The sequence below is a fragment of the Ascaphus truei genome, chromosome 10 (genome assembly GCF_040206685.1).
Source record: "Ascaphus truei isolate aAscTru1 chromosome 10, aAscTru1.hap1, whole genome shotgun sequence".
Lineage (NCBI taxonomy): Eukaryota > Metazoa > Chordata > Amphibia > Anura > Ascaphidae > Ascaphus > Ascaphus truei.
In genome coordinates this window covers 61,907,736-61,922,036 of record NC_134492.1, presented here as the reverse complement: position 1 = coordinate 61,922,036, position 14,301 = coordinate 61,907,736, and the positions used below count along the sequence as shown (strand labels likewise).

Here is a 14,301-nt window from a genome sequence, read left to right as displayed (position 1 = left end):
GACGGTGACGGAGGTGCGGGGGTCAGTCTCGGGCAGTGAGACGGTGACGGAGGTGCGGGGGTCAGTCTCGGGCAGTGAGACGGTGACGGAGGTGCGGGGGTTCAGTCTCGGGCAGTGAGACGGTGACGGAGGTGCGGGGGATCAGTCTCGGGCAGTGAGACGGTGACGGAGGTGCGGGGGATCAGTCTCGGGCAGTGAGACGGTGACGGAGGTGCGGGGGATCAGTCTCGGGCAGTGAGACGGTGACGGAGGTGCGGGGATCAGTCTCGGGCAGTGAGACGGTGACGGAGGTGCAGGGGGTTCAGTCTCGGGCAGTGAGACGGTGACGGAGGTGCGGGGGTTCAGTCTCGGGCAGTGAGACGGTGACGGAGGTGCGGGGGTCAATCTCGGGCAGTGAGACGGTGACGGAGGTGCGGGGGTCAGTCTCGGGCAGTGAGACGGTGACGGAGGTGCGGGGGTTCAGTCTCGGGCAGTGAGACGGTGACGGAGGTGCAGGGGTTCAGTCTCGGGCAGTGAGACGGTGACGGAGGTGCGGGGGTTCAGTCTCGGGCAGTGAGACGGTGACGGAGGTGCGGTGGTCAGTCTCGGGCAGTGAGACTGTGACGGAGGTGCGGGGGTCAGTCTCGGGCAGTGAGACGGTGACGGAGGTGCGGGGGTTCAGTCTCGGGCAGTGAGACGGTGACGGAGGTGCGGGGGTCAGTCTCGGGCAGTGAGGCGGTGACGGAGGTGCGGGGGGATCAGTCTCGGGCAGTGAGACGGTGACGGAGGTGCGGGGGGATCAGTCTCGGGCAGTGAGACGGTGACGGAGGTGCGGGGGGTCAGTCTCGGGCAGTGAGACGGTGACGGAGGTGCAGGGGTCAGTCTCGGGCAGTGAGACGGTGACGGAGGTGCGGGGGTCAGTCTCGGGCAGTGAGACGGTGACGGAGGTGCGGGGGTTCAGTCTCGGGCAGTGAGACGGTGACGGAGGTGCGGGGGTCAGTCTCGGGCAGTGAGACGGTGACGGAGGTGCGGGGGTCAGTCTCGGGCAGTGAGACGGTGACGGAGGTGCGGGGGTTCAGTATCGGGCAGTGAGACGGTGACTGAGGTGCGGGGGTCAGTCTCGGGCAGTGAGACGGTGACGGAGGTGCGGGGGTCAGTATCGGGCAGTGAGACGGTGACGGAGGTGCGGGGGTCAGTCTCGGGCAGTGAGACGGTGACGGAGGTGCGGGGGTTCAGTCTCGGGCAGTGAGACGGTGACGGAGGTGCGGGGGTCAGTCTCGGGCAGTGAGGTGGTGACGGAGGTGCGGGGGGATCAGTCTCGGGCAGTGACACGGTGACGGAGGTGCGGGGGTCAGTCTCGGGCAGTGAGACGGTGACGGAGGTGCGGGGGTCAGTCTCGGGCAGTGAGACGGTGACGGAGGTGCGGGGGTTCAGTCTCGGGCAGTGAGACGGTGACGGAGGTGCGGGGGTCAGTCTCGGGCAGTGAGGTGGTGACGGAGGTGCGGGGGGATCAGTCTCGGGCAGTGAGACGGTGACGGAGGTGCGGGGGGATCAGTCTCGGGCAGTGAGACGGTGACGGAGGTGCGGGGGGTCAGTCTCGGGCAGTGAGACGGTGACGGAGGTGCAGGGGTCAGTCTCGGGCAGTGAGACGGTGACGGAGGTGCGGGGGATCAGTCTCGGGCAGTGAGACGGTGACGGAGGTGCGGGGGGATCAGTCTCGGGCAGTGAGACGGTGACGGAGGTGCGGGGGTCAGTCTCGGGCAGTGAGACGGTGACGGAGGTGCGGGGGTTCAGTCTCGGGCAGTGAGACGGTGACGGAGGTGCGGGGGGGTCAGTCTCGGGCAGTGAGACGGTGACGGAGGTGCGGGGGTTCAGTCTCGGGCAGTGAGACGTGACGGAGGTGCGGGGGTTCAGTCTCGGGCAGTGAGACGGTGACGGAGGTGCGGGGTTCAGTCTCGGGCAGTGAGACGGTGACGGAGGTGCGGGGGTCAGTCTCGGGCAGTGAGACGGTGACGGAGGTGCGGGGGGTCAGTCTCTGGGCAGTGAGACGGTGACGGAGGTGCGGGGGGATCAGTCTCGGGCAGTGAGACGGTGACGGAGGTGCGGGGGTTCAGTCTCGGGCAGTGAGACGGTGACGGAGGTGCGGGGGTCAGTCTCGGGCAGTGAGACGGTGACGGAGGTGCGGGGGTCAGTCTCGGGCAGTGAGACGGTGACGGAGGTGCGGGGGTTCAGTCTCGGGCAGTGAGACGGTGACGGAGGTGCGGGGGTTCAGTCTCGGGCAGTGAGACGGTGACGGAGGTGCGGGGTTCAGTCTCGGGCAGTGAGACGGTGACGGAGGTGCGGGGGGATCAGTCTCGGGCAGTGAGACGGTGACGGAGGTGCGGGGTTCAGTCTCGGGCAGTGAGACGGTGACGGAGGTGCGGGGTTCAGTCTCGGGCAGTGAGACGGTGACGGAGGTGCGGGGTTCAGTCTCGGGCAGTGAGACGGTGACGGAGGTGCGGGGATCAGTCTCGGGCAGTGAGACGGTGACGGAGGTGCGGGGTTCAGTCTCGGGCAGTGAGACGGTGACGGAGGTGCGGGGGGTTCAGTCTTGGGCAGTGAGACGGTGACGGAGGTGCGGGGGTTCAGTCTCGGGCAGTGAGACGGTGACGGAGGTGCGGGGGTTCAGTCTCGGGCAGTGAGACGGTGACGGAGGTGCGGGGATCAGTCTCGGGCAGTGAGACGGTGACGGAGGTGCGGGGTTCAGTCTCGGGCAGTGAGACGGTGACGGAGGTGCGGGGGTTCAGTCTCGGGCAGTGAGACGGTGACGGAGGTGCGGGGGGTCAGTCTCGTGCAGTGAGACGGTGACGGAGGTGCGGGGGTTCAGTCTCGGGCAGTGAGACGGTGACGGAGGTGCGGGGATCAGTCTCGGGCAGTGAGACGGTGACGGAGGTGCGGGGTTCAGTCTCGGGCAGTGAGACGGTGACGGAGGTGCGGGGTTCAGTCTCGGGCAGTGAGACGGTGACGGAGGTGCGGGGGGTCAGTCTCGGGCAGTGAGACGGTGACGGAGGTGCGGGGGTCAGTCTCGGGCAGTGAGACAGTGACGGAGGTGCGGGGGTCAGTCTCGGGCAGTGAGACGGTGACGGAGGTGCGGGGGATCAGTCTCGGGCAGTGAGACGGTGACGGAGGTGCGGGGGTTAGTCTCGGGCAGTGAGACGGTGACGGAGGTGCGGGGGGATCAGTCTCGGGCAGTGAGACGGTGACGGAGGTGCGGGGGGGTCAGTCTCGGGCAGTGAGACGGTGACGGAGGTGCGGGGGTCAGTCTCGGGCAGTGAGACGGTGACGGAGGTGCGGGGGGTCAGTCTCGGGCAGTGAGACGGTGACGGAGGTGCGGGGGTCAGTCTCGGGCAGTGAGACGGTGACGGAGGTGCGGGGGGTCAGTCTCGGGCAGTGAGACGGTGACGGAGGTGCGGGGGTCAGTCTCGGGCAGTGAGACGGTGACGGAGGTGCGGGGGGATCAGTCTCGGGCAGTGAGACGGTGACGGAGGTGCGGGGGGATCAGTCTCGGGCAGTGAGACGGTGACGGAGGTGCGGGGGTCAGTCTCTGGCAGTGAGACGGTGACGGAGGTGCGGGGGTCAGTCTCGGGCAGTGAGACGGTGACGGAGGTGCGGGGGGTCAGTCTCGGGCAGTGAGACGGTGACGGAGGTGCGGGGGATCAGTCTCGGGCAGTGAGACGGTGACGGAGGTGCGGGGGTCAGTCTCGGGCAGTGAGACGGTGACGGAGGTGCGGGGATCAGTCTCTGGCAGTGAGACGTGACGGAGGTGCGGGGGGATCAGTCTCGGGCAGTGAGACGGTGACGGAGGTGCGGGGGTTCAGTCTCGGGCAGTGAGACGGTGACGGAGGTGCGGGGATCAGTCTCGGGCAGTGAGACGGTGACGGAGGTGCGGGGGTCAGTCTCGGGCAGTGAGACGGTGACGGAGGTGCGGGGGTTCAGTCTCGGGCAGTGAGACGGTGACGGAGGTGCGGGGGGTTCAGTCTCGGGCAGTGAGACGGTGACGGAGGTGCGGGGGTTCAGTCTCGGGCAGTGAGACGGTGACGGAGGTGCGGGGGTTCAGTCTCGGGCAGTGAGACGGTGACGGAGGTGCGGGGGTTCAGTCTCGGGCAGTGAGACGGTGACGGAGGTGCGGGGGTCAGTCTCGGGCAGTGAGACGGTGACGGAGGTGCGGGGGTCAGTCTCGGGCAGTGAGACGGTGACGGAGGTGCGGGGGTCAGTCTCGGGCAGTGACACGGTGACGGAGGTGCGGGGGTTCAGTCTCGGGCAGTGAGACGGTGACGGAGGTGCGGAGGTCAGTCTCGGGCAGTGAGACGGTGACGGAGGTGCGGGGGTCAGTCTCGGGCAGTGAGACGGTGACGGAGGTGCGGGGGTTCAGTCTCGGGCAGTGAGACGGTGACGGAGGTGCGGGGTTCAGTCTCGGGCAGTGAGACGGTGACGGAGGTGCGGGGGTTCAGTCTCGGGCAGTGAGATGGTGACGGAGGTGCGGGGGTTCAGTCTCGGGCAGTGAGACGGTGACGGAGGTGCGGGGTTCAGTCTCGGGCAGTGAGACGGTGACGGAGGTGCGGGGGTTCAGTCTCGGGCAGTGAGACGGTGACGGAGGTGCGGGGGGATCAGTCTCGGGCAGTGAGACGGTGACGGAGGTGCGGGGGTTCAGTCTCGGGCAGTGAGACGGTGACGGAGGTGCGGGGGTCAGTCTCGGGCAGTGAGACGGTGACGGAGGTGCGGGGGTTCAGTCTCGGGCAGTGAGACGGTGACGGAGGTGCGGGGGTTCAGTCTCGGGCAGTGAGACAGTGACGGAGGTGCGGGGGTTCAGTCTCGGGCAGTGAGACGGTGACGGAGGTGCGGGGGTTCAGTCTCGTGCAGTGAGACGGTGACGGAGGTGCGGGGGTCAGTCTCGGGCAGTGAGACGGTGACGGAGGTGCGGGGGTCAGTCTCGGGCAGTGAGACGGTGACGGAGGTGCGGGGGGGTCAGTCTCGGGCAGTGAGACGGTGACGGAGGTGCGGGGGTTCAGTCTCGGGCAGTGAGACGGTGACGGAGGTGCGGGGGGATCAGTCTCGGGCAGTGAGACGGTGACGGAGGTGCGGGGGGATCAGTCTCGGGCAGTGAGACGGTGACGGAGGTGCGGGGGTCAGTCTCGGGCAGTGAAACGGTGACGGAGGTGCGGGGGTTCAGTCTCGGGCAGTGAGACAGTGACGGAGGTGCGGGGGTTCAGTCTCGGGCAGTGAGACGGTGACGGAGGTGCGGGGGTTCAGTCTCGGGCAGTGAGACGGTGACGGAGGTGCGGGGGTTCAGTCTCGGGCAGTGAGACGGTGACGGAGGTGCGGGGGTCAGTCTCGGGCAGTGAGACGGTGACGGAGGTGCGGGGGTTCAGTCTCGTGCAGTGAGACGGTGACGGAGGTGCGGGGGTCAGTCTCGGGCAGTGAGACGGTGACGGAGGTGCGGGGGTCAGTCTCGGGCAGTGAGACGTGACGGAGGTGCGGGGGTCAGTCTCGGGCAGTGAGACGGTGACGGAGGTGCGGGGGTTCAGTCTCGGGCAGTGAGACGTGACGGAGGTGCGGGGGTCAGTCTCGGGCAGTGAGACGGTGACGGAGGTGCGGGGGTCAGTCTCGGGCAGTGAGACGTGACGGAGGTGCGGAGGTCAGTCTCGGGCAGTGAGACGTGACGGAGGTGCGGGGGTTCAGTCTCGGGAGCCAAGTCACTCCGAGAAGCAGCTTCAACACACTACTGGTGCTGGACCCGCTAAAGTGCGAGCCGCCAGCACACGGCGGCCTGCTTCCGTCCTCAAGGGCCACGAACAGGTCAGGGTTTTTAGGATATCCCTGCTTCAGCACAGGTGGCTCCATCAGTCCCTGCTTAAGCACAGGTGGCTCAATCAGTGGCTCAGTATTTAAGTGAACAAAACAAGATACACAAATTTAAGTGCAGACGTATTACAATAAGTGAATAAATGTGGCAGTGTCTTGGCTCATATACTGTAGCTATTCTACTCACAGGACTAAAGTGTATATATAAGCAGTTGGCAAATAGGGTTGCCACCCTTGAAGGTATAAAGGCACCGGACCACCAATCGATACTCCGTCAGCATATACCGCATGTATAAAGAGAGAGAAAACTACATAGTGCGATCAATAATATAAACTTTATAAAAAATGAATGGGTAAAAATGCGCACTTACAATGTGCTAATATAATAAAAGCATTGGTCACAAATTGTGAGTAGGAGATGTCCCGAGCAGCTCACCGCCTCCCTGGGTCATCAGGCTGGATGCCACGGCACTGTATCCTCGATCGGAGCCTCCCTCTGTGCGCCCGTCTGATCCTCTGACGTCACGGCTGCAGGTTTGGTTCAGCTACGGGTCGCCTCCAAGGAGTATATACTCCTGACGAAGCCGAGAACAGTTTCTGGTGCTGGGCGAAACGCGTAGAGTAAACCAGCAGACCTATTTTGGTCTTGGAGGCGACCCGTAGCTGAACCAAACCTGCAGCCGTGACGTCAGAGGATCAGACGGGCGCACAGAGGGAGGCTCCGATCGAGGATACAGTGCCGTGGCATTCAGCCTGATGACCCAGGGAGGCGGTGAGCTGCTCGGGACATCTCCTACTCACAATTTGTGACCAATGCTTTTATTATATTAGCACATTGTAAGTGCGCATTTTTACCCATTCATTTTTTATAAAGTTTATATTATTGATCGCACTATGTAGTTTTCTCTCTCTTTATACATGCGGTATATGCTGACGGAGTATCGATTGGTGGTCCGGTGCCTTTATACCTTCAAGGGTGGCAACCCTATTTGCCAACTGCTTATATATACACTTTAGTCCTGTGAGTAGAATAGCTACAGTATATGAGCCAAGACACTGCCACATTTATTCACTTATTGTAATACGTCTGCACTTAAATTTGTGTATCTTGTTTTGTTTTCTCAACCCATTATATGCTCCCCCTGGATGTTCTGAGATACTTCTAAACTTTGGAACCCGTGAAACAGGTCCCACCAGTGAGGTTTGAGCTGGGGGTTTTTTTGGTCATCACATCTATTTAATTTCATCATTTACACTAATATTATTTATTCACTCCTTATTAAGCTGTTCGCGCCTCTTTGTTCACCTGTTTACACAAGTCAGTATTTAAGTGAGCCACTGATTGGGCCACCTGTGCTGAAGGACGGATATCCTTAAACCCTGACCTGTTGGTGGCCCTTGAGGACTGGTGCAGGCCGTCCCTGTCCTGTCACCCCCCCCCACCCCCGCCCACGGCGACAGCGCGTTCGCAGGCAGGAGGGTCAGCAATGGGATGCCAGGGCCTCTGGCAGCAAGAGGGTTAATAGGCCAAAAATGCTTTTAGGAGAAAAAAAACCACAATTAATTTTTTAACCCTTTGAGTGCTGGGGGTTGAAGAGAAGGGGGGGAGTCTCCGTTCCTGTTCAGGGCAGATTGGCGTTCAGCGCTCTGCAGGGTCTCCCTCCGTGGAAACGAGCAGGACGGCCATAACCTGTCCCACCCCCCGGAGTGCCGAACCCCATAACGCGGTGGCTGTCGTGGGAGCCCCCAAAAGGTTAAATGAAAGCGACGGCCTCCTGAGTGGACGGGCGATACAGGGCATGGGGCGTCTTCAAGTCTGCTCCCTTGGCGCTGCAGGCTGGAAGCGGAGATTGAAGAGGCGCGTCTGAGAGCCAAGGCGGACATGATGAGGGGAATCCAGATAGCCGAAGAGATGGCGGCGCAGGAGCTCACCTCGCAGAGATCCGCCTACGAGAAGAAGATCCAAGCCTTGGAAGCGGAGCTGGTTGGTTGTGTGCATGGCGTCTGTGTGCAGGGCGTCTGTGTGCAGGGCGTCTGTGTGCATGGCGTCTGTGTGCATGGCGTCTGTGTGCATGGCGTCTGTGTGCATGGCGTCTGTGTGCATGGCGTCTGTGTGCAGGGCGTCTGTGTGCAGGGCGTCTGTGTGCAGGGCGTCTGTGTGCAGGGCGTCTGTGTGCAGGGCGTCTGTGTGCAGGGCGTCTGTGTGCACGGCGTCTGGGTGCATGGCGTTTGTGTGCACGGCGTCTGTGTGCACGGCGTCTGTGTGCAGGGCGTCTGTGTGCAGGGCGTCTGTGTGCACGCCGTCTGTGTGCACGCCGTCTGTGTGCAGGGCGTCTGTGTGCAGGGCGTCTGTGTGCACGCCGTCTGTGTGCACGCCGTCTGTGTGCACGCCGTCTGTGTGCACGCCGTCTGTGTGCACGCCGTCTGTGTGCACGCCGTCTGTGTGCACGCCGTCTGTGTGCACGCCGTCTGTGTGCAGGGCGTCTGTGTGCAGGGCGTCTGTGTGCAGGGCGTCTGTGTGCAGGGCGTCTGTGTGCAGGGCGTCTGTGTGCAGGGCGTCTGTGTGCAGGGCGTCTGTGTGCAGGGCGTCTGTGTGCAGGGCGTCTGTGTGCAGGGCGTCTGTGTGCAGGGCGTCTGTGTGCAGGGCGTCTGTGTGCACGGCGTCTCCCTCTCTCCCCCCCTCTCATTCTCTCCCTCTCCCTTCCTCATTCTCTCGCTCCCTCATTCCCTCCCCCTGTCCCTCCCTCATTATCTCCCTCCCTCCCTCATTCTCTCCCCCTCTCCCTCCCTCATTCTCTCCCTCCCTCATTCTCTCCCTCCCTCATTATCTCCCTCCCTCATTATCTCCCTCCCTCATTATCTCCCTCCCTCATTATCTCCCTCCCTCATTATCTCCCTCTCTCCCTCCCTCATTCTCTCCCCCTCTCCCTCCCTCATTCTCTCCCTCCCTCATTCTCTCCCTCCCTCATTCTCTCCCTCCCTCATTATCTCCCTCCCTCATTATCTCCCTCTCTCCCTCCCTCATTCTCTCCCCCTCTCCCTCCCTCATTCTCTCCCTCCCTCATTCTCTCCCTCCCTCATTCTCTCCCTCCCTCATTATCTCCCTCCCTCATTATCTCCCTCCCTCATTATCTCCCTCTCTCCCCCTCTCATTCTCTCCCTCGCCCTTCCTCATTCTCTCGCTCCCTCATTCTCTCCCCCTCTCCCTCCCTCCCTCATTATCTCCCTCTCTCCCTCCCTCATTCTCTCCCCCTCTCCCTCCCTCATTTTCTCCCTCTCTCCCCCTCTCATTCTCTCCCTCCCTCATTCTCTCCCTCTCTCCCCCTATCCCTCCCTCACTCTCTCCCTCCCACATTCTCTCCCTCCCTCATTCTCTCCCTCTCTCCCTCCCTCATTCTCTCCCTCCCTCATTCTCTCCCTCTCTCCCTCCCTCATTCTCTCCCTCCCTCATTCTCTCCATCCTCGAAATCTCTCCCGGATTTTCTAGTGTTCCGTCCTCTTCTGTCTTTCTTTTTGTGCGGTCTTTCCTGTTTCTATCGCTCAGCGCGGGATAAACAAGCGGCGGGTTACAGCGCGGGATAAACAGGCGGCGGGTTACAGCGCGGGATAAGCAGGCGGCGGGATAAACAGGCGGCGGGATAAACAGGCGGCGGGATAAACAGGCGGCGGGATAAACAGGCGGCGGGTTACAGCGCGGGATAAGCAGGCGGCGGGATAAGCAGGCGGCGGGATAAACAGGCGGCGGGATAAACAGGCGGCGGGTTACAGTGCGGGATATGCAGGTGGCGGGTTACAGCGCGGGATAAGCAGGCGGCGAGTTACAGCGCGGGATAAACAGGCGGCGGGTTACAGCGCGGGATAAGCAGGCGGCGGGTTACAGCGCGCGATAAACAGGCGGCGGGTTACGGCGCGGGATAAGCAGGCGGCGAGTTACGGCGCGGGATAAGCAGGCGGCGGGTTACGGCGCGGGATAAGCAGGCGGCGAGTTACAGCGCGGGATAAGCAGGCGGCGGGTTACGGCGCGGGATAAGCAGGCGGCGAGTTACAGCGCGGGATAAGCAGGCGGCGGGTTACAGCGCGGGATAAACAGGCGGCGGGTTACGGCGCGGGATAAGCAGGCGGCGGGTTACAGCGCGGGATAAGCAGGCGGCGGGTTACAGCGCGGGATAAGCAGGCGGCGGGTTACAGCGCGGGATAAGCAGGCGGCGGGTTACAGCGCGGGATAAACAGGCGGCGGGTTACGGCGCGGGATAAGCAGGCGGCGGGTTACAGCGCGGGATAAGCAGGCGGCGGGTTACGGCGCGCGATAAGCAGGCGGCGGGATACGGCGCGGGATAAGCAGGCGGCGGGTTACAGCGCGGGATAAGCAGGCGGCGGGTTACAGCGCGGGATAAACAGGCGGCGGGTTACAGCGCGGGATAAGCAGGCGGCGAGTTACAGCGCGGGATAAACAGGCGGCGGGTTACAGCGCGGGATAAGCAGGCGGCGGGTTACAGCGCGCGATAAGCAGGCGGCGGGATACGGCGCGCGATAAGCAGGCGGCGGGTTACAGCGCGGGATAAGCAGGCGGCGGGTTACAGCGCGGGATAAGCAGGCGGCGGGTTACAGCGCGCGATAAGCAGGCGGCGGGATACGGCGCGGGTTACAGCGCGGGATAAGCAGGCGGCGGGTTACAGCGCGGGATAAGCAGGCAGCGGGTTACAGCGCGGGATAAGCAGGCGGCGGGATACGGCGCGGGTTACAGCGCGGGATAAGCAGGCGGCGGGATACGGCGCGGGTTACAGCGCGGGATAAGCAGGCGGCAAGTTACTGAAAAGCTTTCCCTGTTTCCCTCACCCAGAAAGAAGAGAGCAGGCGGAAGCAGCTTCAGGAAAGGAGCACCCAGCAGGCAGCCAGCAAAATTGAGGAGCTGGAAGAGGTGAAGATGCATCTTCAGCAGGAGGTGACATTAAACAAGAGGCGGTTACAAATGGAGACGCTTGCAACAAGACAGGTACAGCGGGAGTTGTTGCAGAAGGGAGCGATGCGTACACGATGTTCTGCTGTTTCATGCAAAGACAGCCAGGCCTGATCAAAACCTATGCATATGGAGGCATGTCACTGCCATTAGTACACTTTGCTCCTAGGAAGGACTGACCACCGTCAGGGATTTGATGACACTCTCCGTTATCCCTCTGTGTAGGAGTTGGAAGATCACACCATGAGACACGCCAAGATCCTAGTAGCGCTGGAGGCCGAGAAGCAGAAGATCGCTAAAGAAGTCCAGGTTCTCCAGGACGAGAGGAGCAGCAGAAACAAGGGCACGGCTGGTAGGTTCCGACTCGCACACCGGACACGGATACACATCTAAACATGTGACATACTGAAACACGCATCACTCGCTGCCCCTGGGCTCTGTATGAATGATACGCAGAGCGTCTCACCTCCCAGGCTCTGTATGAATGATACGCAGAGCGTCTCACCCCCCGGGCTCTGTATGAATGATACGCAGAGCCTCTCACCTCCTGGGCTCTGTATGAATTATGTGCAGAGCGTCTCACCTCCCAGGCTCTGTATGAATGATATGCAGAGCGTCTCACCTCCCAGGCTCTGTATGAATGATATGCAGAGCCTCTCACCTCCTGGGCTCTGTATGAATTATGTGCAGAGCGTCTCACCTCCCAGGCTCTGTATGAATGATACGCAGAGCGTCTCACCTCCCAGGCTCTGTATGAATGATATGCAGAGCGTCTCACCTCCCAGGCTCTGTATGAATGATATGCAGAGCCTCTCCCCTCCCAGGCTCTGTATGAATGATATGCAGAGCCTCTAACCTCCCGGGCTCTGTATGAATATAATGCAGAGCCTCTCACCTCCCGGGCTCTGTATGAATGATATGCAGAGCCTCTCACCTCCCGGGCTCTGTATGAATGATATGCAGAGCGTCTCACCTCCCAGGCTCTGTATGAATAATATGCAGAGCCTCTCACCTCCCAGGCTCTGTATGAATGATATGCAGAGCCTCTCACCTCCCGGGCTCTGTATGAATTATGTGCAGAGCGTCTCACCTCCCAGGCTCTGTATGAATGATATGCAGAGCCTCTCACCTCCCAGGCTCTGTATGAATGACACGCAGAGCCTCTCACCTCCCAGGCTCTGTGTGAATGATACGCAGAGTGTCTCACCTCCCAGTCTCTATATGAATGATATGCAGAGTGTCTCACCTCCCAGGCTCTGTATGAATGATACGCAGAGCATCTCACCCCCCGGGTTCTGTATGAATGATATGCAGAGCCTCTCACCTCCCGGGCTCTGTATGAATGATATGCAGAGCCTCTCACCTCCCGGGCTCTGTATGAATTATGTGCAGAGCGTCTCACCTCCCAGGCTCTGTATGAATGATACGCAGAGCGTCTCACCTCCCAGGCTCTGTATGAATGATACGCAGAGCCTCTCACCTCCCAGTCTCTGTATGAATGATACGCAGAGCGTCTCACCTCCCAGGCTCTGTATGAATGATACGCAGAGCCTCTCACCTCCCAGTCTCTGTATGAATGATACGCAGAGCGTCTCACCTCCCAAACTCTGTATGAATGATACGCAGAGCGTCTCACCTCCCAGGCTCTGTATGAATGATACGCAGAGCGTCTCACCTCCCAGGCTCTGTATGAATGATATGCAGAGCGTCTCACCTCCCAGGCTCTGTATGAATGATATGCAGAGCCTCTAACCTCCCGGGCTCTGTATGAATATAATGCAGAGCCTCTCACCTCCCGGGCTCTGTATGAATGATATGCAGAGCCTCTCACCTCCCGGGCTCTGTATGAATGATATGCAGAGCGTCTCACCTCCCAGGCTCTGTATGAATGATATGCAGAGCCTCTCACCTCCCAGGCTCTGTATGAATGATATGCAGAGCCTCTCACCTCCCGGGCTCTGTATGAATTATGTGCAGAGCGTCTCACCTCCCAGGCTCTGTATGAATGATATGCAGAGCCTCTCACCTCCCAGGCTCTGTATGAATGACACGCAGAGCCTCTCACCTCCCAGGCTCTGTGTGAATGATACGCAGAGTGTCTCACCTCCCAGTCTCTATATGAATGATATGCAGAGTGTCTCACCTCCCAGGCTCTGTATGAATGATACGCAGAGCATCTCACCCCCCGGGTTCTGTATGAATGATATGCAGAGCTTCTCACCTCCCGGGCTCTGTATGAATGATATGCAGAGCCTCTCACCTCCCGGGCTCTGTATGAATGATATGCAGAGCCTTTCACCTCCCAGGCTCTGTATGAATGAAACTCAGAGCCTCTCACCTCCCGGGCTCTGTATGAATGATATGCAGAACCTCTCACCTCCCGGGCTCTGTATGAATGATATGCAGAGCCTCTCACCTCCCGGGCTCTGTATGAATGATATGCAGAGCCTCTCACCTCCCGGGCTCTGTATGAATGATACGCAGAGCGTCTCACCTCCCGGGCTCTGTATGAATGATACGCAGAGCGTCTCACCTCCCGGGCTCTGTATGAATGATACGCAGAGCCTCTCACCTCCCGGGCTCTGTATGAATGATACGCAGAGCGTCTCACCTCCCAGGCTCTGTATGAATGATACGCAGAGCGTCTCACCTCCCAGGCTCTGTATGAATGATATGCAGAGCCTCTCACCTCCCGGGCTCTGTATGAATTATGTGCAGAGCCTCTCACCTCCCGGGCTCTGTATGAATGATATGCAGAGCCTCTCTCCTCCCGGGCTCTGTATGAATGATACGCAGAGCGTCTCTCCTCCCGGGCTCTGTATGAATGATACGCAGAGCGTCTCACCTCCCGGGCTCTGTATGAATGATACGCAGAGCCTCTCTCCTCCCGGGCTCTGTATGAATGATATGCAGAGCCTCTCACCGCCCGGGCTCTGTATGACTGATATGCAGAGCCTCTCACCTCCCGGGCTCTGTATGAATGATACGCAGGGCCTCTCACCTCCCGGGCTCTGTATGAATGATATGCAGAGCCTCTCACCTCCCGGGCTCTGTATGAATGATATGCAGAGCCTCTCACCTCCCGGGCTCTGAATGAATGATATGCAGAGCCTCTCACCTCCCGGGCTCTGTATGAATGATATGCAGAGCCTCTCACCTCCCGGGCTCTGTATGAATGATATGCAGAGCCTCTCACCTCCCGGGCTCTGTATGAATGATATGCAGAGCCTCTCACCTCCCGGGCTCTGTATGAATGATATGCAGAGCCTCTCACCTCCCGGGCTCTGTATGAATGATATGCAGAGCCTCTCACCTCCCGGGCTCTGTATGAATGATATGCAGAGCCTCTCACCTCCCGGGCTCTGTATGAATGATATGCAGAGCCTCTCTCTTCCCGGGCTCTGTATGAATGATATGCAGAGCCTCTCACCTCCCGGGCTCTGTATGAATGATACGCAGAGCCTCTCACCTCCCGGGCTCTGTATGAATGATACTCAGAGCTTCTCACCTCCCGGGCTCTGTAT

The 14,301-nt window shown here is 60.4% G+C and overlaps 1 protein-coding gene across 1 annotated transcript in view; it reads left to right on the top strand.

Moving 5' to 3' along the window:
- KIF14 (kinesin family member 14) overlaps positions 1-14,301 on the top strand; it is a 245,239-nt gene that overhangs the window by 130,551 nt on the left and 100,387 nt on the right. Inside the window, exons 17-19 of the mRNA XM_075617062.1 lie at positions 7,657-7,804; positions 10,661-10,813; positions 11,003-11,129. Of these exons, the coding sequence (XP_075473177.1) occupies positions 7,657-7,804; positions 10,661-10,813; positions 11,003-11,129 (428 nt within the window). The remainder of the gene's footprint in view (positions 1-7,656; positions 7,805-10,660; positions 10,814-11,002; positions 11,130-14,301) is intronic.